The sequence below is a fragment of the Solea senegalensis genome, linkage group LG2, assembly GCF_019176455.1.
Source record: "Solea senegalensis isolate Sse05_10M linkage group LG2, IFAPA_SoseM_1, whole genome shotgun sequence".
Lineage (NCBI taxonomy): Eukaryota > Metazoa > Chordata > Actinopteri > Pleuronectiformes > Soleidae > Solea > Solea senegalensis.
This window is the reverse complement of record NC_058022.1, coordinates 494860-520820: the sequence shown is the minus strand read 5'-3', so window position 1 is coordinate 520820 and position 25961 is coordinate 494860. Positions and strand designations below refer to the sequence as shown.

At 41.2% G+C, this 25961-nt stretch overlaps 2 protein-coding genes across 5 annotated transcripts in view; both read left to right on the top strand.

Moving 5' to 3' along the window:
- The first annotated feature begins 572 nt into the window (after positions 1-572).
- On the top strand, positions 573-18367 carry LOC122786952 (potassium voltage-gated channel subfamily B member 2-like). 2 transcript variants are annotated; one of them, XM_044053525.1, is made up of 4 exons: positions 573-712; positions 769-853; positions 2274-2982; positions 15436-18367. In XM_044053525.1, exons 3-4 carry the CDS (start codon positions 2398-2400, stop codon positions 17431-17433), a joined length of 2583 nt encoding a protein of 860 aa, XP_043909460.1. In that variant the 5' UTR covers positions 573-712; positions 769-853; positions 2274-2397; the 3' UTR covers positions 17434-18367. The 2 variants fall into 2 exon arrangements, with proteins under 2 accessions (XP_043909460.1, XP_043909458.1); XM_044053523.1 differs by having other exon boundaries at positions 573-853.
- Positions 18368-22263: 3896 nt separating this feature from the next.
- The window catches only part of LOC122787039 (E3 ubiquitin-protein ligase RNF31-like), a 29352-nt gene continuing 25654 nt past the window's right edge, over positions 22264-25961 (top strand). For 2 of the 3 annotated variants that reach the window (XM_044053587.1, XM_044053604.1), the window contains exons 1-2: positions 22264-22423; positions 22950-23148. In XM_044053587.1, the coding sequence (XP_043909522.1) occupies positions 22951-23148 (198 nt within the window). In that variant the 5' untranslated portion in view covers positions 22264-22423; position 22950. The other variant, XM_044053596.1, reaches the window with a different exon arrangement.

Below are 25961 nucleotides of genomic sequence, written 5' to 3'. Positions count from 1 at the left end.
ATCTAATTTCTCATCCAAATATGTAAAAGGAACCAGTAATAACAGCAGCAATGTAATCATAAGTGTGAGTGAGTGAGTGAGTGAGTGGGTGAGTGAGTGGAACATTTATTTTCTCTGACAAAGGCTGACAAAGCTGTCACTCTGGGTGAATGTGTGTTCTGAGGCAAATGAATGTGATGTGTCAAGAGAAAAAAGAAAAGAAAAGAAATTAAAAAAGAAAAGGAACTAAATTAAAAAGAAAATAAAATAATAAAGAAAAGAAATTAAAAAAGAAAAGAAAATAATAAAGAAAAGAAATTAAAAAGAAAAGAAAATAATAAAGAAAAGAAATTAAAAAAGAAAAGAAAATAATAAAGAAAAGAATAGACGATGAAGCAAGCTGTCCTCCTGGAGCTGTCCATGGTACTGAATGCCAAATCCAATTATTCCCCTTCACTCCCTGTCTCTCGCTCTCTCTCTGTCTCTCTCTCTCTCTCTCTCTGTCTCTCTCTCATCCCTTCACAGTTCCTCTGTGGTCAGTTCACTTTCCTCTCTGGGACAAGCACACACACACAGCCAGCTCACTTCCTCTCTCTCTTTGTATCTGCTGTGCATGTGTGTGTATGTGTGTGTGTGCTTCCACATGGTGCTCAGCAATGATTCCTCCCAGGACATTTCCTCTCTTGCTCTGATTTATTAGTTTCTTTTGTGGCCCAAAAATGTGGATCTCCAGGTGTGGTCGCTGCCGAGGGGCTTCATGGATCAGCAGCCGGAAATGAGGCACGGCAGCTGGCTAGCAGAGTGTGAGCTGCGGTGGGAGCTCCTGGAGGAGCAAGAGTCCGGCTGTTCCCAAACATCAGCACTTTACATTGAGGTTGGTTTGATGATTAGAAGGAGCAGAACACATTTGATCACGTATACTTTCTGTCAAACCCACTGTGACCCTTTTAAACTCTTGGTTTAAGCCTGAGTGCCTTTAATCTCTTGATAACTTTGTAACTTTACGGTCAGTTTCTGGACTCACTGTTCATCTCTGCTGTCAGTCTGTAAGTCTTGTGTTGGATGCAAACAAAACAACTTAGTTGAGTTGTTTTAATGTTAACCTATTCAACTTTTAGAGATGAAAATGAATCTTGGCATAATAAACCCAGGGTATAAAGTCAGTTTATTAGACTAAATAAATCAATGAATGGACTGGATTAAACCTGTGATGTAGCAGCTTGTTTCCTGACATAACATATGTCCTAAGAGTGTCCCACAAGGAGATAGACGGTCTATAATTAACTGCAGGAGACTTGAGCCAGGGGAGACGAGGTCTAATGCCACTACTGGGATTTTGTGGAACTCCATTACACAATCAGATAAAGGAGCTGCAGTCAGTGGACCTCAAATGAGCAACATGAGCCTTTATAGAGCGACATGAGGGACGGAGAGGATCCTGGATAGATCTGTGGAAATGGATTGTGAAAAATGAGCCGTTTCATTGTTTAATTTTTCAGTGGAGGATTGTGTTTAAAAATAACTGTTGTGTGACATGTTCTGTGTTGATCCTCTCAGGGTTTAATGATCCCTCAGGCTGGGTTTTGTAAGGGCCAGTAGCGTGTTTCATGTGTTTCATGTGGTTATGTGGATGAAGATTTAAGATTTATTATTTTGTCTTCATAAATGAGTGAGTGAGGACAAATCCTGATAAACCATCACATGATACATGGATACAGATTTTTTGAAGCACCAAGGATCAATCTGAGACATGGAGGAAAAAATCCATGCTTGTTCATTTCACTGTTACATATGGTCTGTATTTACATCGTCACATGCTGCTGATGTAGCCATCAGGAGAAATGTGGTAAAGTGTCTAATAGAGGCAGCCAGGAATTGAACCCACAACCGCTCAGTTGAAAAATGACTGATCCACAGTTGCCCCCTTGTTTTTGTCACTGATCCACTGCTGCCTCCATCACTAAATTCAAATGTCTTGTTTTTTGTGATACCTGAACAAGGCAGCAGTCGAAAGTTGTGTCCCCGCAAGTTTAAATTTTCAAGTTTTCTCCATGGACTTCCATGGTGCAGGAGAGTAAGCAGTTAACAAACATGAATGAAAACAGTCTGAAAAGACCATTTAACAGCAAAATAAAGGGGGCATAGATTTAAGGTGAGACTAAAATGTCTGTTTTACCTTCTGGCAGCCGTGTGAGCGTGAACACAGTTCTTGGCTCAGTGGGTGCTCACAGGGCAGTCGGCACTCATTGTGTATCAGTGCCTTTGTATAATTGAATACTGTCTTGTTTTTCCAGCCATGGGTGTAGCCGCACGCCTGCTGGTGTGAACACAGCTGGATCAGCGTGGTGGTGCCTGAGCAGTCTCTCTTACAACATCCTAGACACTCGCACACCTCACCACAGAAAGACGGCAGCAAACATGACAGACAGAGTGAGCTCCACCCCCAAAACAGCCCCCCGGCCTACTGCTGCACCTCCAGTGCTCCCCCCCGAGCCCATCGACATCATCCGCGTCAAGGCCCGCTCCCGGCGGGTCAGGCTCAACGTCGGAGGCCTCACACATGAAGTTCTCTGGAGAACACTAGACCGGCTGCCTCGAACCCGTCTGGGACGCCTAAGAGACTGCAACACCCATGAATCATTGCTGGAGATCTGCGATGACTACAGCCTCACTGAAAACGAGTACTTCTTCGACCGGCACCCCATGGCCTTCTCCTCTATCCTCAACTTCTACAGAACGGGGAAGCTGCACATGATGGAGGAGATGTGCGCCCTGTCCTTTGGCCAGGAGCTGGACTACTGGGGTATCGATGAAATCTACCTGGAGTCGTGCTGCCAGGCACGGTACCACCAGAAGAAGGAGCAGATGAACGAGGAGCTGAGGAGGGAGGCGGAGACACTGAGGGATAAGGACGGTGAGGAGGAGGAGCAGGGATGCTGTCCTGAAAACAGACAGAAGCTCTGGGATCTGCTGGAGAAGCCCAGCTCATCTGTGGCTGCGAAGGTAACAACAGCTGCACACAAGCACGCACACACACACACACACACGCACACAAGCACACACAAACAAGCACACACACTCACGCACACGCATGTTGGACATTCATGACTTGAGGGGACATTGCATTGACTTACATTCATTTCCTGGAGACTTACTCTAACCTTAACCACAATTACTATCCGGTCTGTAATTTAAATGATATAAAAAATGAAATAATAACATAATACATATGGACAACTATTGTTAATAGTTGTCCATATGTATTTTTTTTTTTTACATATATTAAGTATATATATAAAAATTGTTATTCTTATTATTCTTATTCTTATCATTATAATAATAAGAATAATAATGATAATGAATATGATAATCATAATAATTTATTGTAATAATAATAATAATAATACAAATATTGCTCACTCGCATGATTAGGTTGCATCTCCACTACAAAAAAGTCTCGACAAAGAAGTCTCGTGACTTCACATCACACTTCTGTAGTTGTTGGAGATTAACCCATGTTTTTAGGATTATTAAGTAGTTTTAAGTGATCTACAGTTCGGCGCTGTTCGGCTTGATTTGTGTGTGGGAGGTCTCTTCCTGTGATGGGACTCAGCGGCCGGCAGTCTGACCAATCATCGCATAGTACCTACTTTTAAGCATGCTTGGAACCTCGTCTTAGCAGGTACTAAAAATACCTGGTACCAGTATATATATGCTAGGGGAAATGCTACTTAAACCGTGCCGTGGTGAGCCGAGTAGAGCCGGTGGAAATGCGCCATTAGTAACTGTGATCTGTGTAGCAACTGTGTCGGCGGTTGTGCTGGGCCCTAAGGACTGCTCCTGGGTCCCTTTTTTGCGTGGGGCCACCAGATGTCTCTTAAAATGAGGGCTTCACAAGTTGTCACAAGACAACACCAGAGCAAAGACTATGTATGTAAAATCTATGTATGCAGACAGCATGGGCTAACGTGTCTTTGATCTTGTTGGTCTCTTGATCACAGCTTTGAGAAACGACAAAAATATACACAAGCCTGTGGTGTGTGTGTGTGCTCGTTGCATCCCCCCATTACAAATCTCTCTGAAATCCAGACGCAGTTCGATAAGTGAGTGGTTTGGCGAAAAGGTCAGTGCTTCATTTGTCTTGTTGACACAAAGATCAATTAGAGAAGAGGAGCAAGAAAAAAAATGCAGATATTTGAGAAAAGAGAAATACACACCAACGCAAGTGATCGAGGAGGACAAGGAAGTGGGTCTGATGTTTGTAAGTGATGAGTGAGGTGCAGTCAGTGTTTCTAGTCTTTAATCAGCCACATTCACACATATGATCTGAAGACTCTTATTTATGAGTAACACTAACAACATGTTAGTGTTTAAAGCTGCAGTTTGATCCGACCTGCGATTGGCGTCTGTCCTCAGTAATATGTTTCTCCTGTGATCACATGAGATCAGATGTGTCCGTATTTTATACACAATGTTTTTTAACAAGTCTGACCGTGGATGTGTGTGACGGCGGATCAGAGCGAGTCATGTGGGTTTGAGTCCTGGCTCCGCTCGTCTGCGTTTCCAAAATGTGTGGTAGAAAAATAGGCTGCACATATCTGACCAGTATGAATGTGTGAGTGAATGGGTGAATGGGTGAATGGCAACATTGTAGTGTAAAGCAGCTTTGAGTGGTATGACGCTTTATCGTTAATGTATCTGTGTGTCTGCATGAGTGAGAGTGAAGTCAAGCTCTACTCACGCTGCTGGAATATGAAATATTATTTATTTTAAACATCAGGAAAAAAATTGTGTATTCATCAGTGTTATTATTGTGACCAATCATCATGGAAGGGTGTGTGTGTGTGTGTGCAGAATTCTCTTTACGATATTATTACTTACCACTGGTTCACCTTATGTACAATATCTCCAGTTATGTTTTATCCCATCTCACTTTCCATGTGTTGTCCAGTCTTTTGTCCAGTTTTTATCCTGTTTTGAGAGAGTGAATGGTCACATTGTGTTTTTTAAAGCAGAGATGGGCAGCACTTATGATTTCACAAGTAGAGTGGCTCAGTGGTTGAGACCGGTACCCTGTGTGCAAATGACATCGTGATCGTAAGTTCAACTCCACCCCTTGCTGATTGTACTCAATTCCCTTGTAAGTCACTTTGGATAAAAGTGTCTGCTGAATGACATCTAATGAAATGTAATTTTGTTCTATGCCACATATAATGATAACAAAGCTTTCCTAATTGTAATTAATTTTAATAATTTTTTTCTCCAGGGGATGCCAGAGTGGACATCCACATATTAGATTTTTTTTTTTTACACTGGATGCCTTTTGTGACACAACCCCTGCCATGGATGTGGTAAATTAAGAGTGTCCAAGTAACAATGATAAAACTGGGATCGGGCACCTTGCTCAGGGCCTAGCCCTTGACCTGACGGGGAACTGGCAAACCCCTGCGGTTTCAAGCCCAATGCCCTTCCCCTTGGCCATGGGCTGCTCAGAGTGTGGCCACATCTTTAGTTTAGCCCCCACATGATCTCACCAACACGACATGGCAGCACCTGTCTCCAAGTGACACCTCACCAGGTAGTGTTGAACATGTTATCATTGCCAATCCTGAATTTAATCTTTGTAGTAATTTTCATAGATTCTCTGCACGTTTAGACCCATTTATCATTCAGTTATGGACATTAACTTGCCTTACAATTAGATATAATTGTAAGACAGTGTAGTTTTCTCCAGGTTCTCTGGTGTCCTCCGTCAGTCCAAAGACATGCAGATTTTAAAATGAGGTCAATTGGACAATCTAGATTGACAGTAGGTGTCCCTGTGATGGACAGGTGACCTGTCCAGGATTGCCACCAGCGCCCCCCCACGTCCTCCATAAAGTGGTAGAAGATAAATGAGTGAGTGTAAGATAAGTTCAGTTACAATGAACCAAAAACACAAGGTAACACTTTATTTTGATAGTCCACTGTTGACTATTTTTAGTACCCACTCTGCCGCGGTTCCAAACGGGCTGAGTAGGTACTATGCAATGATTGGTCAGAGGTGCCATCACAGGAAGAGACGTCCGACACAGAAATCAAGTCGAACAGTGCCGAACTGTAGATCACTTAAAACTACTTAACAATCCTAAAAATACGGGTTAATCACCAACAACTACCAGGGAAATCTCTATATTTACCAGAGGAGTCTGGTGTATTTAGGGAAGCGCCGCTGATTGCGGGTGGCATCACAGACCCTGCCGCTGTATTTCAGTCCAGTGACTGTGTCAGACGGAGTCTGCGCTCCGGTCATGGAGGAAGTGCTGAACAAATATTTTTAATGAACTGATTCCAGTGATTTGGCCGGTGGACATACGGCATTATTTAATTGATAAATGACACAATGAACTAACTGCCGATAAGTGGACAGGGTCACGTCAACATATGATCGCAAGTACGATCAATTCTTATTTGATTGTGTGTTGACAATATGTTTATTGTCAAGTAAACATCAAATCTGTTGATGAGGACGTAAATGTGTGTCAGGACCATCTCATTTAAGTAGATAAGTGTCAACTGATATCTGACTTTCCATCTCTTGTTTCCATACAAATTTGTTCCGATTACTTTTTTGTTTTAGATGCAGGAGAATCACTCAAATATATGCAAGTACACTGTTGTAATGATCTGACCTAATATTCAGGTGTTTTTGTGTGTGTGTTGTTGTCATTAAAGTTTAAAGTTCCAGCTATGGACTGTCGTGAAACACATCAGCCATCTACATATTTGAAAGTAAATAAAGATACTTCAGGAAGACTTCCTTGAACCTGAGTTACTTCACCTTTATTTAGACAGTGTTACATTGGGAGTCTGCATGTTTAATCTGTTGACTGATTATATTGACTCTCAAACGTCGTCCTCTCGTCAGCCAGTGTACTAGTGAGGGGACAGAGAGTGGGAAAGGATTTTTAGTATTTTGAAAATACAAAAATACAGTATTTCATTTTTTTTATACATTTATTAGTTGGGTTTTTGGTATTTTACTTAAAAATACATTTCAATAAATTTTAGTTCATGTATGGGGTAAGATAACTGTCAAAAGATGCGCACATGATTTATTCAACATGAATACGAATTGACAACCGTGAGAATACGATTCAGTGTCTATAAGAAGAACGTTCAAAAAGTGACCACTTTTGCTAATGCTAACACAATGCCACAGTTATGAATGTCGTGTGGATTCCCTGAGGAGAGAGTTTGGGTGTCAACATCCTGTGGTTCAGTGGAGGAGGAGACTTTATCACTTTGTTCAGTCCCCAGACATCGTGACAAGGATGATGACGTGGACTGTGGAGCGTAAAAAAAATGGATGAACTTTCTGCTGTAAACACAAAGCCTGGCACTTTTTGAGTGATATTCTCATTGACACTGAAATGTATTCTCACGGTTGTCAATTTGTTTTCATGTTGAATAAATCACAGCCATATGTGCATCTTTTTGACAGTTATCTGACTCCACAGCATGTTCCAACTGAAAAGCTTTGTGGTGAATAGAGGTCTTCACTGTGTTGGAAGTGTAGTGTCAGCAGGAGGATGGAAGCAGCTTAGGCCTCTTAACCAATAAGAGGGCTCCTTCATGATGACATGAATGGCTCAGTGTGCAACTGCTGATTAGAATAGAAGCATTACCTGCTATTTGGATACCACACGCAGGTCTGAGCAGCTGTCATTCATGTGGACACACTAAACAAAGCAAACAAACTTGAACCTAACCGAAATTCAAATCTTAGCCCAAGATGTAACCAGCTCTTCAGAAATGAGGCTCTGCCTCATTAGGACCAGTTTTTTGGTCTCCATGGGGACTAGTGGTCTAGTAAAGAGGTAACAAACTCAACAAGGTAATAGAGATTAGTTTAATTTACTTTACATAACCTGTGTCATCTTAGTTTTGGCTGACATATTTTTGATATGTTGCTTTTCACTTAGTATTAATGCTTGTCACCCTAACCTAAACCTCATTTTAATCCTATAACAACACACACACACCCACCCACGCACACACACACACACACAGCGTGAGACTTAATCTCTTTTGGGGCTTTCACCAGGACGACTCCAGCTGCTAATATACTAATATGTAAGTAATCTGTAGACTGAAGTGCAACTTTTATTCCATGGCAATATTTTACCAAAATCAAAACAAATTAAAGCTGCAAGCAGCGTTGTACGGGACCTCGCGGCCACCACCCTCTACCGGCATGTCATGTATAACGTGGGCTCTGGCCGGGTTACTCATCTCGCATGTGAAGTTTAGTGCAGATTGGTCGACGTATGGCAATGTTACGGGTCACTTCCTGCCTGGAAAGACCTACTTCCTGTGTGCAGGTCATACTTTGCAGACGTGTTCAGGGCGGGCCCTTGGTCACACATATCAAGTTTCAGGCCGATTAGTCAATGTTTGATGAAGTTAAAGAGCACTTCCTGTTTCAGAGGATCTACTTCCTGTGTGCAGGTGATGTCTTGCATATGTGTTCAGGGCGGGCACATGGTCTCACATATCAAGTTTTGGGCCAATCGGTCAATTTTTGGGCGAGTTACAGGGCACTTCCTGTTTAGCGGCGAAACGCGCAATTCAAAATGGCCAACATCGTGTTGGGGTCAAGCTCGAATTCGTAGACGTGTTCAGGGGAGGGGTCTGGTGTCACATATGAAGTTTCGTGCGGATAGGCCAAAGTATGGCAAAGTTATAGCGCACTTCCTGTTTCGTGGCGAGCCGCCGAAATTCGCCAAAATTCCGATGGCTGCTGTGGCCACGCTCTTTTGAATCAGATGGACCACTGCTGCACTAACTGATGGGGGCTGCTGCACTACTACTACAATAATGTATACATGTCAAACCCTTGAGTAAAGATTTTCTTCAACTTTGTGTTATATATTGCTTTGAAGAACGAGGACGCACACGTGCTGAAATAGTTTTGAGGTCATTTACAGCGGCATACAAACGCTGCCTGCACATTTCCATGGTAAACACTGGACTATACAAGTGGGAAAGTCAACGTGCTGGCGGACAAAACAGATATAGAAAAAAAGATGTTACAGCAAATGATTGCACTTCTCATTGATTCTGGTTACACATACTTTGTAAAGTCTTTAATGTTGTTTTTCATTTGCTCTTGAAATACTGATATACTGTACTGTTTACTGTAATCTATACTGTACTCAGTGACCTGCAGTGAGGATCATGACTGGGGAGGCACTTGAGTCGGATGTATAAATAAATGACACCCAAATAGAAGCTTATATTTCAATGTTGACTTTAATTGAAGTGTTATGTGATTGATAGTGTGAGACTTTTTTTTCATTTGTCATCTGAGTTTATTTAGGGAAATACAAATTGTTATTGTTGTGTTTTGTCTAATTCTGCTTTGTTAAAACATTTCTTTTTTCTTCTGTAAGGCTTGTTCTTTGGCTCAGACTGTATGAAGTACTTTTTAGAAACTTGTTTGCCTCAGTTTGAAGCCTGGCTCAGAGTTCTCCTCTGTCTGAAGCTCAGGGTTCTTCTCTGTCTTCTCTGAAGCTCATATACAAAGTTTCTTTAGAGGTATTGTTATAGTTTTACTGAAACATTATTTTCAGATATTAAATTAAAGGTGGATGATAAACAATGGTAACTTAATGGGATTCAGTTTTTTGCTTTGGCAATTCAGTTTCCCACATGATGGTTGCAGAGGTTTTATGTAAATCACCAGGAGTTAGCAACTAACTTGTGAAGAGAATATTATCTGGATGACTGAGAGCCTTCACAGACATCAAGCACTATAGCTTTTACTGCAATGTTCTCCTCTCAAACGGCTTTGTTTTTACCAAATGAATGTCTTATAATGTTTTATCCAGCACTGCCAAATCAAATTTGGAGATTGAGGGAGAAGCCAAGAAGGAAAGAAAAATCTCTTCTTGTTTTGGATGCTTGGATGATGATGATGATGATGATGATGATGGTGATGATGATGATGATGGTGGTGATGATGTGATGTGATGATGATGATGATGATGATGATGATGATGTGATGGTGATGATGATGATGATGATGATGATGATGGTGATGGTGATGGTGATGATGATGGTGGTGATGGTGATGATGATGATGATGGTGGTGGTGGTCAAATGTTTAAAAGTGAATAAAAGTGAATATAGTTATGTGGTTGGCTGTTGTTGTCATGATGCTTGTACCTCTGCGCCTAATAGCAGAGCAGCTTTGGCTAATTAAAGCACCAGTATATCACACAGAAATGTTGAGGCTTCTTTTGGACTAATTACTATAATTTTGTCTGTCTTTACTCTGTGTGTGTGTGTGTGTTCTTGTATTGTTGCCTCTTTAAGACCTTCCCTGGCCTAAACACTGACCTTGTGAGGAACAGTATTTCTCATGGAAACCAAACCTGGTCCTAATGAGGCAGAACCTCATTTCTGGTTAAGTTTAGTGGATCGACATTAACTGGTTCTGGTTAAAGTTAGGGATAATGCTTTGCTAAGTCTGTCTGAATGAATGCAAAGTCTGAAGAAAAAGAATAGCTTAACAAACCTCTCTGTCTCTCTCTCTCTCTCTTTCTCCCTCTCTCTGTCTCTGTCTCTCTCTCTCTGTCTATCTCTCTGTGTGGCCTGTAATTCACATCCTGAGTTTGGTGCAGTGCAGCTGAAAAGAAGAGAGCAAACAGTTAAAATCTACAGGAGCAGTTGTTTACCATGTGTTACCTACGTTGTGACTGAGTTATCTTCTGCTGCAGGATAAATGGATGGACTTCACCACAACCCCTGACCTTTGCCGATCCACATCTAAGTCTAAGTGAATGTGACACATTTAAAAAGATTGTGAAAATCATGCATTCAGAGGGCCACAAAGAGGGTTTGTGAGGTCTCAGTGACCTTTGGCCACACTGTTAAAGTTTTTCTCGATTGCTAAGACACATTTCTTGAAAGCTGCTCTCCTTTTCTCTAAACACAAAAAACAATTTTCAAGCTACGTTCACAAAACCTCAGACTCTTCTTGCAAAACCAAACTTTCACCTCAAAACAGTTCAATCTGTGCTCAAAACTATGTTGGACTAAGTTGGACTATGTTGTCAAATCGTGCCCCGAGTCAATCAAAATTAAAAACACTACTGAACAGTCACTAAACACTTATGCTCAATAGAAAACACAATGCTCAGGACATGAAGCTGGAGAAATAAATGTTTATTGTTCACTGTAGGCTAAATGCAAAACAAAAAACCTGTGCATTTAGCACTTGTACAAAAAGGCAAAAAAACAGAAATCTTTACACGCAGCACTTGTAAAAACAAACAGAAATCTTATGCATTTGCCACTTGTGTACAGTAAGCCCATGTAAAAATAAAGTACACAAATATACAAATAAGTTTATTACTCAACCACATCATCATGTCTCCGTACTGGGTCAGGCCACAGGACTTCATCCACATCACAGGCCACATTTTGTCTGGCCAGGCAACGGGGAAAAAATCTCTGCCAGGCCGTATCCAGGCTGTTTCATGCACAGTCTGTTGCGCTTGAGGACACGATCAACAGTAGAGAGGCTGACACTGTTGATATCCTCAAAATTTAAATGGTCCTCAATGATCTTCTGCTGAATTTCACTCAGTTTAATGGCGTTGTTCTCATTGACCATATCAACAATTAGGGTCTCTTGGTGTGGGGAGAACATACCTGTCCTCCCACCCCCATGTGGCAGTCTTTCAATTCTACAAAAAGAGAACATGCAGTTACAAAAAATATACATGGAATACTAGGCCTACAAACAGTTAGACCAACCCTCCATTACAATAGTACAGTACATTGGTACAGTGATGTACTGAAACATATATTTACTTACAGTATACTGTATGTGTGTTTGGTTGTACCGTTTGTACGGCCTCTCTTATGCTCATACCATGGACAAGAACATGGTCAATCACAGTAGCTCTGAACTGATCAGATATTACTGTTCTTTGTCTTCACTGACCACCTCAACTTCTCACACAAACTCTTCCTCTCAGATTTCTATCCATTGCAGGGCCTCACAAACCAGTGCTCTCTGAAATGGCTTATATGTTCCCTCACATCATCAGCCACAAGTGTGATCAGTTTTGAGTTGTTGTGTTCAAATGGTGACACTTGTGCTTTAACTGTGTCTGACGTTTGTCGTTTATGCACCCGTGCTGCATAATGGTGAGCACAGGTGCATCACAATGAAAATGTGTTGGCAAGTTGTGTCTAAACAGGTGAAAAGTGCTTATGGTTTTGCCAAAAGTGTGATTGATTCAATCAGTGGGTTCAGGCAACTGAGCATTTGGTTCAGATAATAGGGTTTAGTGTTTTAGCAATTGAGAAAAACTGTAAACAAACAAAATATTGTCATACCCATTCATTTTGTATGATGGCCATTTTTGACCTGAAACATTAAATGTATGATCAAGTTGAATAAACCACTCAAAATTGGTACCAGGTACTGTGCACTCAGATTTAAAAAAGCCAGCATGTCCATGTGGGCCCATAAGGCTCATGTTCATGTTCGCTGACAATATGAGTCACAAGCACGTTTGTCCACTTCAAGCCAATGCCCACTTTGTACCATTTCCAGGCTGCCTGGGTACTAAGTGGGCAAATGACGCAGATCCTATAGGGTTTCAGTACAAACACATGTGGGGCCACAGATAAACCCAACTATGACCCTTATGGGGGTTATAAACACTCCCACAATTAAATAATACATTATTATTTTACTTATTAAGAGCAGCAGTCGGTCACATTAGACTAAACATTGACGTGGGGGAGGGTTGAAGAAACACCTAACGCAGATATGATCAGGGACTCACTGTGATATGAACTCAGAGTGTTATTGATTGACTGAATGCTAAATGTTGGCCCTGCAGTCGTTCCTCCTCCAGCACAGAGCCTCTAAAGCAGCTTGTGTGTTCCTGGTACTGCTTCCAATCTGCTCTCAGTGATAATGTCATAGCATTTGGCAGCCATTAAGCCATTAAGACGCTGTCCTCTCTCTCTCTCTCTCTCTCTCTCTATCTCTCACTCACTCTCCATGGTTTCTGTCCTCTCTCTCTCTCTCTCTCTCTCTCTCTCTCTCTCTCTATCTCTCACTGACTCGCCATGGTTTCTGTCTTCTCTCTCTCTCAGTTTTCTTTATCCTGCTTCTTTTTGGAAATGTGTCTGATACAAAGTCTGAATAATGGAAACCAAGCAGTGGAAACACTGTGTGCACTGTGTAATGTAATGATGGGTGTCCTTTGGCATGGCACTGATAAAAGCCCTGAGAGTGAGACACAGAAAATCAATGTCATTCCCAAATAATGGGTTGGGACATGTTTTTGGAGGGATCCCGAAGTTCAAGAAAGCTCTCATTTACATTGAGCTTATCATGGAATCAAAAGTAAATGTTAAAGTATAAGCAATAACAAAATGAATCGTTATGCTGTGATATAATCAAGGTTACACAGTGACCCAACTGACTCTAAGGAATTAAAAGAACACAAATGAAGAAAAAACACATCATAAAACAAGAGAAAACAAAAGAAGAGAACACAAAATCAATCAAACATTCATAAAAGCTTTATAATTTATAGAAGATACATCTGAAGTCATTGCAGCTTAAAACTGTATGTAATATATATTTAAATGCAATGACCACGTGTTTTTGTTCTTCAGTTAACTGTCCCTCCCTGCAGACTCAGCTGAAGAGTTCCATTGTGAAGTATGTCTTTGTCTTTGTTTGTATGTCAGTGTTGTCCTGGGTAAGCTGCTGAGCCATGTGTGGACCATGTGTGACAATGTTAACATTTATAAAAGCAAACTTAAGCGCTACCTTTTTAATTATTTGAACTCTTTTACCCCATTTTAGAATGAATTATTTTAGTCCTTTGTTTTCCCTTTGCTGTTTGTGAGTTTCCTCACTTCTTTCCTGATTCCTTTTACTCACTTCTTCACTTCCCCAGTACATTTTTAATACATAATACAAAATACCAGCCATATGTGGGTTGAGATGCTTGTTGTCTTGTCGATTGTCTCTGTCCTGTGAAGCACTTTGCGTTGCATCGATTGCATAAACGATTGATGTGTGATAGAAAACAGCACTGCACTGTATGAAATATAAAAAGTGTGGTGTAAAGTAGCTTTGAGTGGCCATTAAGATTAGAAATATGCTTTATAAACGTAGACTATTCACAGATTAATCAATAACGTTCTTACTATCCACGCTCATGAATAATGGAATTGTATTAAGCATATTTTTATCCTACAAGCAACAGAGAAGTAATGGCATATTAAAAACATGCGCGCGCACGCACACACACACACACACTTGAAGTTGAAATGTTTGAAAGTTTACTATGTTTCTCATGATCAATCCATTCGGTTTTGAATGCAACATTCGTCATGTCTCAGCATACATAAACGTTTTCAAAGTCCATTCAAAAACATCACCTCTCAGCCATTATACTGTATATACCATCCTTACACTGTTAAATGTTGTTGTTTGTGGTGTCAGACTGTTGCCTGATTCTTCCTGTTGCAGGAGGAAAGAATGAGTAACCACTTCTAACCTCTTTCTATCCTTTCTATAGATAGCAACACAATCCTATTACAATTATCCTGAAATGTCCTTGCAAGAGCTGCAGAGAGTCAGAGTCAGAGTCCACATGCTTCAGCGATTTCACTTTGCTTGCCTTCTTCTTCATCGTTAGCATTTTAGAATGGAGAATGTTTGCATGCGCCTGCTGAATCCCCTCAGTCCTCTTTCTTTGACAGACATGCATTTAAATATCCTCTCTGTCTGCATTTGACTCAAAATATTCATGCAGATACATAAATGGTAGCATAACACAAACATGTCAAATAGGTTTCAGATTTGTGTATGTAGTAATATGTATATATACATATATATGTATACATATATATGATATGCAATGGATTTGGTTATATATGGTCCTGAGAAATTAATATTTGAATAAATATATTTCAAAACACTATCTGAAATCTTCATTTTGTGTCTGCACTGCAGTGCATGTTTGTATTTTAGATAACAATCATGTATAAATGCATGACATATGTAATCAAAGAACAATATAATACATAAAAAACAAATAACAATATAATACGACAATAAAAAATGACAGATTTAGCATGTGTGAATTGTAAATGGCTAATCACAGTTACACAAAATGTAATGGGTTGATCAGTTTAATGAATAGTCGGCCACAAGCAAACCCCAGTTTGGCTCAGTTACGTCCAATATTTAACTCCAAACCCAGCCGTCGTCTTTAATGTAAAATGAATCATCAGCATTAATCTTCTGGAGAATTTGACAAACCATTTCAATTTGAACAAAGGTTGTAAAGATACAGTCAAGACCACACTGACATCCTTAAAGTGACAAGTAATTATTTAACTTACAATGTTGTCTTTGTCTTGCAGGTCCTGGCCATGATCTCCATCCTGTTCATAGTCATTTCCACCATCTCACTGTCTCTCAACACGCTGCCAGAGCTGCAGGTGGTGGATGAATTTGGCCAGTACAATGACAACCCCAGCCTGGCACATGTGGAGGCTGTGTGCATTGCCTGGTTCACCATGGAGTACATCCTGCGTCTGCTCTCTGCACCAAACAAGTGGAATTTTATCAAAGCACCGCTGAACATCATTGACCTGCTGGCTATTCTGCCTTACTACGTGACCCTCTGCCTAACTGAGTCCAACAAGAACGTGATGCAGTTCCAGAATGTGCGCCGTGTCGTTCAGATCTTTCGAATCATGAGGATCCTGAGAATACTGAAGCTGGCCAGGCACTCAACTGGACTCCAGTCTTTAGGCTTCACTTTGCGAAGGAGCTACAATGAGTTGGGTCTGTTGATCCTCTTCTTAGCCATGGGCATTATGATCTTCTCTAGTTTGGTGTTCTTTGCTGAGAAGGACGAGGACGCCACCAAATTCACCAGTATCCCTGCATCCTTCTGGTGGGCTACAATTACTATGACCACTGTTGGCTATGGAGACATTTACCCTCAAACGTTGCTGGGCAAGATAGTAGGAGGGCTCTGCTGCATAGCCGGTGTGTTGGTCATCGCCCTTCCCATCCCAATCATTGTCAACAACTTCTCTGAATTCTACCGTGAGCAGAAAAGGCAGGAGAAGGCCATCAAGAGGAGGGAAGCTCTTGAAAGGGCCAAACGGAGCGGGAGCATTATTTCAATTAACCTTAAGGATGCGTTTGCACGTAGTATGGAACTCACAGATGTGCTGGTAGAAAAGAGAGAGGACAGTAAGTGTCCTGTGGAGAACCACCTCTCACCCAGCCGCTACAGCTACCAGAGGCAATACCCCAGCGCAGAGGTGTGCAGTCCAGGCAGGTCTCAACATTCTCATTACCAGGAAGTAGCTCAGCAGGGCTCTCCGGAGCGAGTCAAGCTCTCATCGAACAAAACAACCCCTCAACACCTCAGCGCAAAAAGTCTGGAAGAGGCGTACAACAAGACGGCAAATGTCAGCAAAGTGTCACTGGAGATGAAAACAATTACATCGACTCAAGTGCAACAGAATTCGCCTGAGCTTAGCGTTATCAAGACATTCTCCAACGCGACCGGGGACGTTCCAGTGAAAAGAGGAGAAAGCAGTTCTCCTCAACATAGTGCTGAACGAAATCAAAATGGATCTAGACAACATCCAATCCCCCCTCCTTTGGTTCTAAGCCAAATACGCGCTATGGAAGTGACGGGGGGCTCAGACAGCGTCCAGACAGGGACCCTCATAAAAGAGGGCTTGTATGAGTTTGTGTCAGGCTCCGGAGTAAGTGCCACTGGAGATATGGACTTAAAGCCACAGAGTGAGGAGAGCTTTGGAAGGACCTATGATCACATCGGCAGCTCCTTGCAAGGTCACAGCAACCCTCACAAGACGAGAGCTCTAAACGTCGACCTCATCAGTTCTGAGGATGATGTGCTGATGCCTGTGATGACACCTGCGGCGACCCCTACAGGCTCAGCCAAAGTGGCTCAGCTACTTCACGATGACATCGTTTCTAGGTTTTCTACACCTCATAGTTCTTTAACTCAGGGAGTTAAATCTCCTTTAGCAATCCTGCAATCTCCATCTTTGGCCCGGCAGTCCGTGAGTCCAAGCTCCTCCCAGGGGGGAGGTGAGAGCTCAGCAGCCAAGGGCTTAGAAGGTGAAGGACAGCTCACGGGTTTAAGCCACCAGGGAAGGAATCACATGGAGAGGTCTGCCACCGGGCCAGGCAGCAGCTCTTGCCCACTGTCAGGCAAAGCAAGCCCCCTCAACTGCACTCAGGAGCTGCTCACTATAGAAGGAGTGGAGGAAAGAGGAGGAGCAGAGGGAGCAGAACAGAGTGGAGGAAAACCAGAGAACCACATAGTTATGGATGGAAGCGTGTCTCCGCCCTGTGAAACAAGCATGTGACCTCTGAGGTCACAATGCTTGTTTACAAACAGGGATGCTGAGGGGCGAGATAAAGAGATGATAAATAAATCTGTGGGCTCTGCAGCTGTGGACAAAGATGCATTAAAGTGTGAAGAGTTGTTTTTGTGGAGAAATGCACGTTTGTCATATCACACAAGACTTTTTGACTCTAATCCTTGTCTTGGCATGCACGATTGTCACAAAATTGTGACAAAAGCAGTGTGGCATTTGTGGGACATGGAGGAGAGTCAGGAGCACATGTCCACTGTCTTGGTCATATCTGTCTCACAGATATCTGATATCAGATATCGGTCTGATTTGATTTTTGATTTTTGATTTCAGGTTGGGTCTGGCACTAGAAGAACAGTGGACGTGAGCAAAAACAAAGCCTTGTGTGAATCAGAGTGTTCTGGAGAGTTCATGTGTTCAGGTCTAACTTTCAGTTTTATATTGCTTCATAAATCTCAAAAATCAAAATGGACATATCTTTTTCAAGGTTGGAAAAACAATAAGAAGTCATTATTTTGAACCTTTGGTTTGCTTACTTCTATTATCTCAATATAACATTTTTTTGTGATGGGGACACAAATTAAACACAAGCACATGATACAGGAGAACAGTCTTGCTCCTATCACTCTTAGAACAGAATGAATTGTGGGTCCTGAAATAGCCATGTTTGCACATGTCTCTACAATGAAACAACACTGTCTGTCAGTGGCTCCTCCTTCATTTTGATGACCGTTATTACAGTTGAATGACGCTTCCTATGTGGGTGAACATTGTAACCATATTTTCAATCCAAACAAACTGATTAGCCATTGTTCAAGTATTGTGTCCAGGCAGGGTCAGCAGAGTTTACAGATCACCCAAGAAAACATTGTTGGTTTTGGTCTCTGTGAGACTGGTATCTTATTAAAGATGTTTTATCCACTCACTCACTCACTCACTCACTCATCTTCTACCACTTTATCCTCCACATGAGGGTCGTGGGTGATGCTGGTGCCGATCCCAGCTGACATAGTGTAGGTGGGTCACACCCTGGACTGGTCGCCAGTCCAGGGTGTGACCCACCTACACTATGTCAGGGTTCCAGGGTGTGAATCAGTTAATTAAAAATATTAGTTCAGTACCGGAGCACAGACTCCACCTGACTGAAACACAGCGGCAGGGTTTGTGATGCCGCTCATGATCAGCAGTGCTGTCGCTAAACACACCAGACTCCTGTGTTAAATATTGAGATTTTAGACATTTCCCTGGTAATTGTTGGAGATTAACCCACGTTTTTAGGATTGTTAAGTCTTTTTAACTGATCTACAGTTTGGCACTGTTCAGCTTGATTCAGTCTCTTCCTGTGACATCACTCTGACCTATCAGTGGTCGGCAGTCAGCGCAGGTACTAAAAAAAAAGTAAACATACTATGCTCGTGGAAACACAACTTAACCGTGCCGAGGCGAGGCAAGTCGGTGGAAACGCTCCGATAGAGACAAACAACCATTCACTTTCACACTCACACCTACAGTCAATTTAGAGTGTCCAATTTACCCAAATCTGCATGTTTATGGACTGTGGGAGGAAACCTGACAACTTGGAGAAACCAACCCCCACCCACCCCCACACACACACACACACACAGGGAAGAACGTGTGAACTCCATGCAGAAAGACCGTCGTTCCGACCGGGTTGTGAACCCGGGTCTTCTTGCTGCTGCTGATTAATGAACATCATTTTTTTTTTCTATTTAGTTTTTTTTTTAGCTTTTCCATTCTGAAGTCTGGAAACATGAGGGCTTATATTCAGGATGACAACATGGATGACAGGCAGGTTTGTCTGTGGCTTCCCATGTGGGGCACATGTTACTGAAACCATACAGGACCTCTGGAATTTGCCCACCTCAAGTCCATGCCCACTTGGTGCCAACTTAGTACCCAGGTAGTCTGGAAAGAGGACGCTGTGGACATGGGCTTGAGGTGGGCAAACATTGTCAGCCCACATATAAGCCAACATGGACATGCTGGCTAGATGTCTGAAAACACAGTCAGACAGTTTGGGTACAACACAACAGGTTAGGCAAAATGCTTAAGCCATAGATTCAAATACATTCAAATCTTTAGTTGAATTAAAACGTGTACGAAGGAATTATGTGCAAGAATTCAGGTTGAATATTGTTGAATTAACTGACCTGTGGAGTGTTTTGTGTTTCTTACCAAAGTATTGGTATTATAAAGGTAGCACAACAGTGAACCCTACTGGCATTCTTCAGGTACTTGAATCAAAGGAGCTGCAGTCTCATCAGGACTGTGTACAGTCCTGTTTTTATAGGATCAGCTGTGCAATCATTGGAATGACACAGCATTTGGACACACTACACACAGACATTTCTTTCCAGGTGAAGATTTGAATGGGATGATTATTATTATTATTACTACATGATTGCGTTTTTTTTTTTTTATAAGAGTAACTAAGAGCCATGTGTTGCTTTTAACATCTCAGTACATTAAAGGCGTGCCTTTTCATAAAAAAACAGATAATTTATGAGAAGGTGAAAAAACCCTGCACAGTATGAGCTGATGATTGCTTTTATTTTCGTTTGCTCTCTCTTGTTTTTTGTTTCATGTGTTTTTGTCTCTGTATAGTAGAAAAATCTGATGTGGTTCTGGAGATATGCATACTTCACTCACCGCATTTACTTTCAGCCACTTTATAGTTTTCCTACAGAAAACCACACCAGGTCCAAGCTCTGGTTTTTGTGGAATTTTTTTTTATCACAGCAGCAATATTCTATACAATCCATGTCTGATTCCCCACCACAGCATATAGAAAGTAACCATATGCACGTGTGGGAAATGATGAATCTTTGATTAATCATTTTGAGTGTTTTTTAGTCATTAAAACAAGTCCTCTGATTTTTCAGCTTCCCAAATGAGAATATTTGACGGTTTCTTTGATCTGTAGAAAACAAATAAAGCATTCAAACGGAATCATTTCGGTTCATGGATAATGACTTTCCTGACATTTTATGGACCAAACAACTAATCAATGAATTGGGAAACTAATGATTGATGAATCGATTATAAAAAGTGGTCGAGTGTGTACAGTGTCACCCAGATTATCACAATGTGACGTACAGTTCTGTCGCTGCTGCACTGCAGTGACTACAGTAGGTGAATCTCCACACAATCCATTTGTATTTGTTCTTGTAAACGTTGTTTCTGTACAGTTAGATAAGGTACAACCTTACAAACCTGCTTCTGCTCTCATTCTTTTGTTTCTTAATGTCTCTTCCATTATCATCTACTTTGTTAAACATTAGCCTGTGTGTTGATGATTAGTCAATGCATTATTTCTAAGTCAACATAATGATAGGTAATGAATTTTAGGGACGTGATATGCAAGACAAATAAATATGTTCATGTGATTTCTTCTTTTGTTGTGTGCATTTTGTTGTCACCAGTCGTGACTGCTCACGCTGCATTCTGTAAGAAAATCACAGAAAAGAAACACACGCTTACTCACTTTAACATGCAAGAGCACATTGTCTATTCACATTCATATATTTTAATAAAATATACATATTAACGTTTACTTTTTGTGCAGTTTAAGAAAAAAAACACTCAAAATATGGTCTGAGTTTAGAAGCACACCTATGAACACACACATACACACACACACATGGTGTCCTTTGTTACACTGGACAGTGAACATACTGTATGTGTATGTGCACTGTATCTATCCCCATCACTGCTCTGAAGGGTGAAATATCAACAATGTACAACCGTTTCAAAGCTAACCACACATCAGTACATACTTACAAAGCATGTGAGTAGCAGAGCACCATAAGACATAAGAAGATTTAGCCTTTATTATGTACATCTATGTGCCTAAGCCTTTAGATTCTACTTGTAAAACAATGCCACCTGCTGATGCAGGGAGGAATTATTCAGACAAATATAACGTCTCAAAAATCCGTAACTGTGGAAAGAGAGGGATGCGTGTGCTGGCGATCCACAAATGCGGAATTCCAATTCACAAATGCAATTTCCAGTTTTACAAATGTCATATTATTTAAAAATACAAATCTATATTTGTAAAAATCAATATACAATTTACAAATGTTTTTTTTATTTGTGGATCTCAAAACATGAAACACAAATCAAGAAATACGTGTGGATCACCCTCTGCACGTATACAAATTTAATTTAACAGCATATGACCAGGGCTTAGGGTCACAAACAATTCAAGATGTCTTTGGAGACATTATTTGAAGGTTAGAGATACTACATTGTATCACTTTAATACATGTTCTTATTGCGATCTTACAGACAGACATTTGTCACTGATATCTAAAATCCTGGAAACACATTTGGAATCCTTGGATAAACATTTGTTGGATTGAAGAGTAAAATCAGATAAAGTTCTCTCATTTCCTTCGATATAGTACATTTTAAGAAGACCACTGACGTCTTTGAAGTGAGAGTTCTGTGTTATTTTCCTTTTTCTGACATTCTGGCACATTTGTTACTCATTAATTCAACTCCATGCATGTAAAGTTACACTGATAAGCATGGATTCACAGGTTGCCTTTCATTAGTTAGGAATAGAAAACTAAACCATAAGGAAATCCTTCCTTGTTAAAAAAGCCTCAGCACTTCACCATTGTCTTCAAAAAACCTTCAAAAAACTCTTCAATCAAAACCATCTTCTTGTTGACCCAATTTTGAAAATACAGAGATTTGTTCGTTTTAGTAATAACGGATGTCGTAGCTGCGCGCCAGTTCATGACGTCACCGACGCTGCGGCCATGTTTGCAAGAGCCTGAGTACAGGGGAGAGTCATGATGAGAGCCATGGATGATGAGAGCACAGTGTGTTTTCACTGGGGGTGAGGAGAGGAGGAGGAGGAGCAGCAGCGATTCATTCAGTGACAGACGTGACCGAGTGACTGAAATCAGCTGTTTGACGGAGCAGACACGGCGTTCACTCCACTGCAGAGGTAAAAATAGCAAAATCACCATCACCATTATCAGCAGCAGCATCATCATCATCAGCAGCAGCAGTAGCATCGTCGCAACAGACAAACTCCACTCTCGTGATGTATTATTTTACTACTACAGCTCAACCATTGCTCCATATCGTGTACCTGCTGCTGAACATGCAGTTACACATTTAACGGCATCTTATTATGTATCACAGTGCTGTATACCTATATATATATATATGTACATCTATATATCTATATATATACCTATATGTACATATATGTGTGTGTATGTATATATATATATACACACACATATATATACATATTACAATACAAATTAATTTGTATGTTAATTATTTGCAGTCTTCATTTTTTGATCATTAACACCTTGCTGTTGCGGCAACTATCGAAATAATGAGAATTTACATGGCATTTTCTGCCAGTACATGATCGCATGATGTAAGCTGATTAGCAAGTGTAAGGTTTCACTGACATTGTACGTTTGTATGTGTGTGTGTGTGTGTGTGTGTGTGTGTAGGATGCCCTCTCTGTCTGAGCAGCTCCAGGAGGTACGGAGTCGGGCTGAAGTGGGTCTTTACTCAGGGGGCAGGGTGGTGGAGGTGCGAGCTGGAGTGATGGCCATTGCTAATCTGCCTTTACCACCCTGCTCCAAATATCAACACATCTCTGCAGAGACCATGGTCATAGAAAATAGCTCTGGCAGCAACAGAAAGGAGGTGAGAGGGAACAAGTTTTCATCAAATATCCCCAGAAATACCAGACAGAGACCAGAACAGGGTCCTAAACACGGGTAAATAAAAGTAAAATGACATACATGGTTTACTGGAATGATTATCAACATCTCTGTTAGTTTGTTATCCTATGCCAAGCATGTTCTGTTTTCATGGCTGTGGGTTTATCTGTCATCTGTTTGTCCTTGTGTGTTAGCGATGGGTAGGTGATCATCCAAGTATGATCCCATTAATTTAGGTAAGAATCTACCTACTGATGACATCAAAAATAAATCTACATTTTCCCCACGTAATGGGCAAATCTGTAACTGTAAAAATGAACTTGTTCAGCTTCAAGATGTGATGTGTTATTTGTTCATACTGATACGGCTTTGTTCACATGTGTATATTTCATATTTGACATTTAAACAGATCAGGAGGAATTTTGCCATGCTTGTGTAAGATTGTAACAGCTATAAGCAGGTAATGTTCAATACAGATCCAAACAGTCTTCTGGTGACACTGAAGTATTCAAACCTCGGTAGAGATCTACGCTCTCTCAGTGCTTTTGATTTATTTGTTAGTATTTCATCTCAGTTTCAGCTCTGCAGTGAGTCATAAAGAACATCAACAGGATATGATATTCATGAAATCCTCAAAACATGGTGATACTAGTGCAATAAATGTCAATGTCATTTTGTTCACAAGTTTGGACATCCTGGGCTTTTCAGTCATGTTTTTTTTCTTCAAAATGGCTGACATACAGTACCAACAACCACATTTTATGGTAAGTCAAATATTATCTATTGCTATTTTTAATGTGATAATTGTATATATGCTTGTATATTCATGTCAATAACAATATTTTGTTGTTGACATGTGTTTCATAAATTCTGTTTGGAAATAACACACCAGGACACCAGGACAATTCTAATGTATTTAAAGACTCAAAGAAGTGAAAGAGGGAGGGTCAGGTTTGGAGCTGTCAGATGAGAAAAAGGATAAGGATGAGGATGAGTATCAGCCTCTGATATGAAAAGTTGGTGAAGAAGAAGAGCAAGAAGATGCAGGAGAATCTAATGTGGAGACAGACTCAGAGCCAGAGAAGGAGCAGCAACGTCCTTGTGCTATGTGGGCCATGTTTTATTTAGTTTATGGCTAATATGTTCAATTCTATTATCGTATGAAATTATTATTGTATTGTTACAATAGATATCTTAAAGATAAGATTAACACTTACTCCTATTATTAACATGATTCTTTTCATCCATAACAATAGATTGACACCTGTGTTACCTGGGCTACCTGTTTATCAAGGTGCAGACTGGAGTCCAGTACTTTTCGCAGTATATCGACAACAAAATCTTTTCCCAGCTAAGCTAGAAGTTTACCAAGGTCACAGGCCGCTGTCCAGTCAGACACCCTACTGGCCTTTGTCCTTGCCTCTCCTAATGGTCTGGTGCTGGATTTCGAGGTGTACCAAGGCAAGAACACATTCAAGGACCAAAGACTGGGAGTTGGAGATGCAGCAATTTTGCGATTGGTTGAGTCTGGTCCCACAGGAACTTGCATATTCTTTGATTGATATTTCACAACAATCAATCTCATGGATGCTTTGCTTGCAAAGGGTCTTTCAGCAACTGGAACCATTATGAAGAATTGAGTACCAAAGTGGGCCACACGGTGGTGTAGTGGTTAGCACTCTCGCCTTGCAGCGAGAAGCCCCGGTTGGAACAAGGGCCTTTCTGCGTTTGCATGTGGAGTTTGCATGTTCTCCCCGTGTGTGTGTGGGTTCTCTCCGGGTTCTCCGGCTTCCTCCCACAGTCCAAAAACATGCAATGTGGGGATTAGGTGAATTGGACACTCTAAATTGACCGTAGGAGTGAGTGTTAGAGTGAATGGTTGTTTGTCTCTAGCTGTCTGTCTGACTGGCGAACTGTCCAGGGTGTCCAGGGTCGCCCGATGTAGCTGAGATTGGCTGAGATTGGCACAGCACCCCCCGCTATCCTCCATCCTCTGGTGGAGGATAAAGCGGTAGATAATGACTGACTGAGTACCAAAGCCATGCCAGCTACCAGGGGATAAGCAGTTGTGAAAATAGGGGAGAGAACGGTGGTCCAGAGGGGGCCTGAGCTGGCAGTCAATGGTTTGACAATAAATCAGTTCTGATGGCTTCCACTGTGTGTGGGAAAGACCCAGAAGATAACTGCAGCAGATGTTCCAACAAAGAAAAAGCTTATGTCTGGGTGAGACGATCGGGAGTGATCAGAGAATACAATGACAACATGGGTGGACCGAATGCATTTATCGCATGTTAACCAGGACCAAGAAATGGTGTAACCCGGGTGAAAAACCCCATTGTTATTATTATCCCCTTTTTGTGAAGCGTAAAATGATGCCGTGTGTCATTACATCGCGCCGTTACATCATTACGTCGCGCCGATACATCATCACATTGCCCCGTAACATAACTTCGTTGGGGCTCGCTGCCGGCAGCAGTGAGAGGAGCACGCTGGGGAAATGTTTGCAGGAGGTACGTTGTAGTACGCCGCCGAATATCGTAATCAAAGCACTCTGGAACTAAATGCATTGCGGTAACATAATGTTGAAACATAGGAGACCTAGGCTTAATGAATCACGGAATTGGTGAGTTGTGCTAATGCTACCTATTACTTGGTGCGGTATATGCCTGTTCTTTGAATATGTCCTACCACAGGAAATGTTAAGCATGCTTAGGTTGTTTGGTGATACTGGAATGATTGATAAATATTTTAATATAACAAATATTGTTATTTATTTATATTGATTTAATTATATTG

What these genes read in the sequence shown, in the direction of transcription:
- LOC122786952 (XM_044053525.1), top strand. Translation starts at nt 2,398, where the DNA reads ATGACAGACAGAGTGAGCTCCACCCCCAAAACAGCCCCCCGGCCTACT. An exon ending in GCTCATCTGTGGCTGCGAAG is followed by an intron (nt 2,983 to 15,435) that starts GTAACAACAGCT and finishes TTTGTCTTGCAG; the next exon opens with GTCCTGGCCATGATCTCCAT.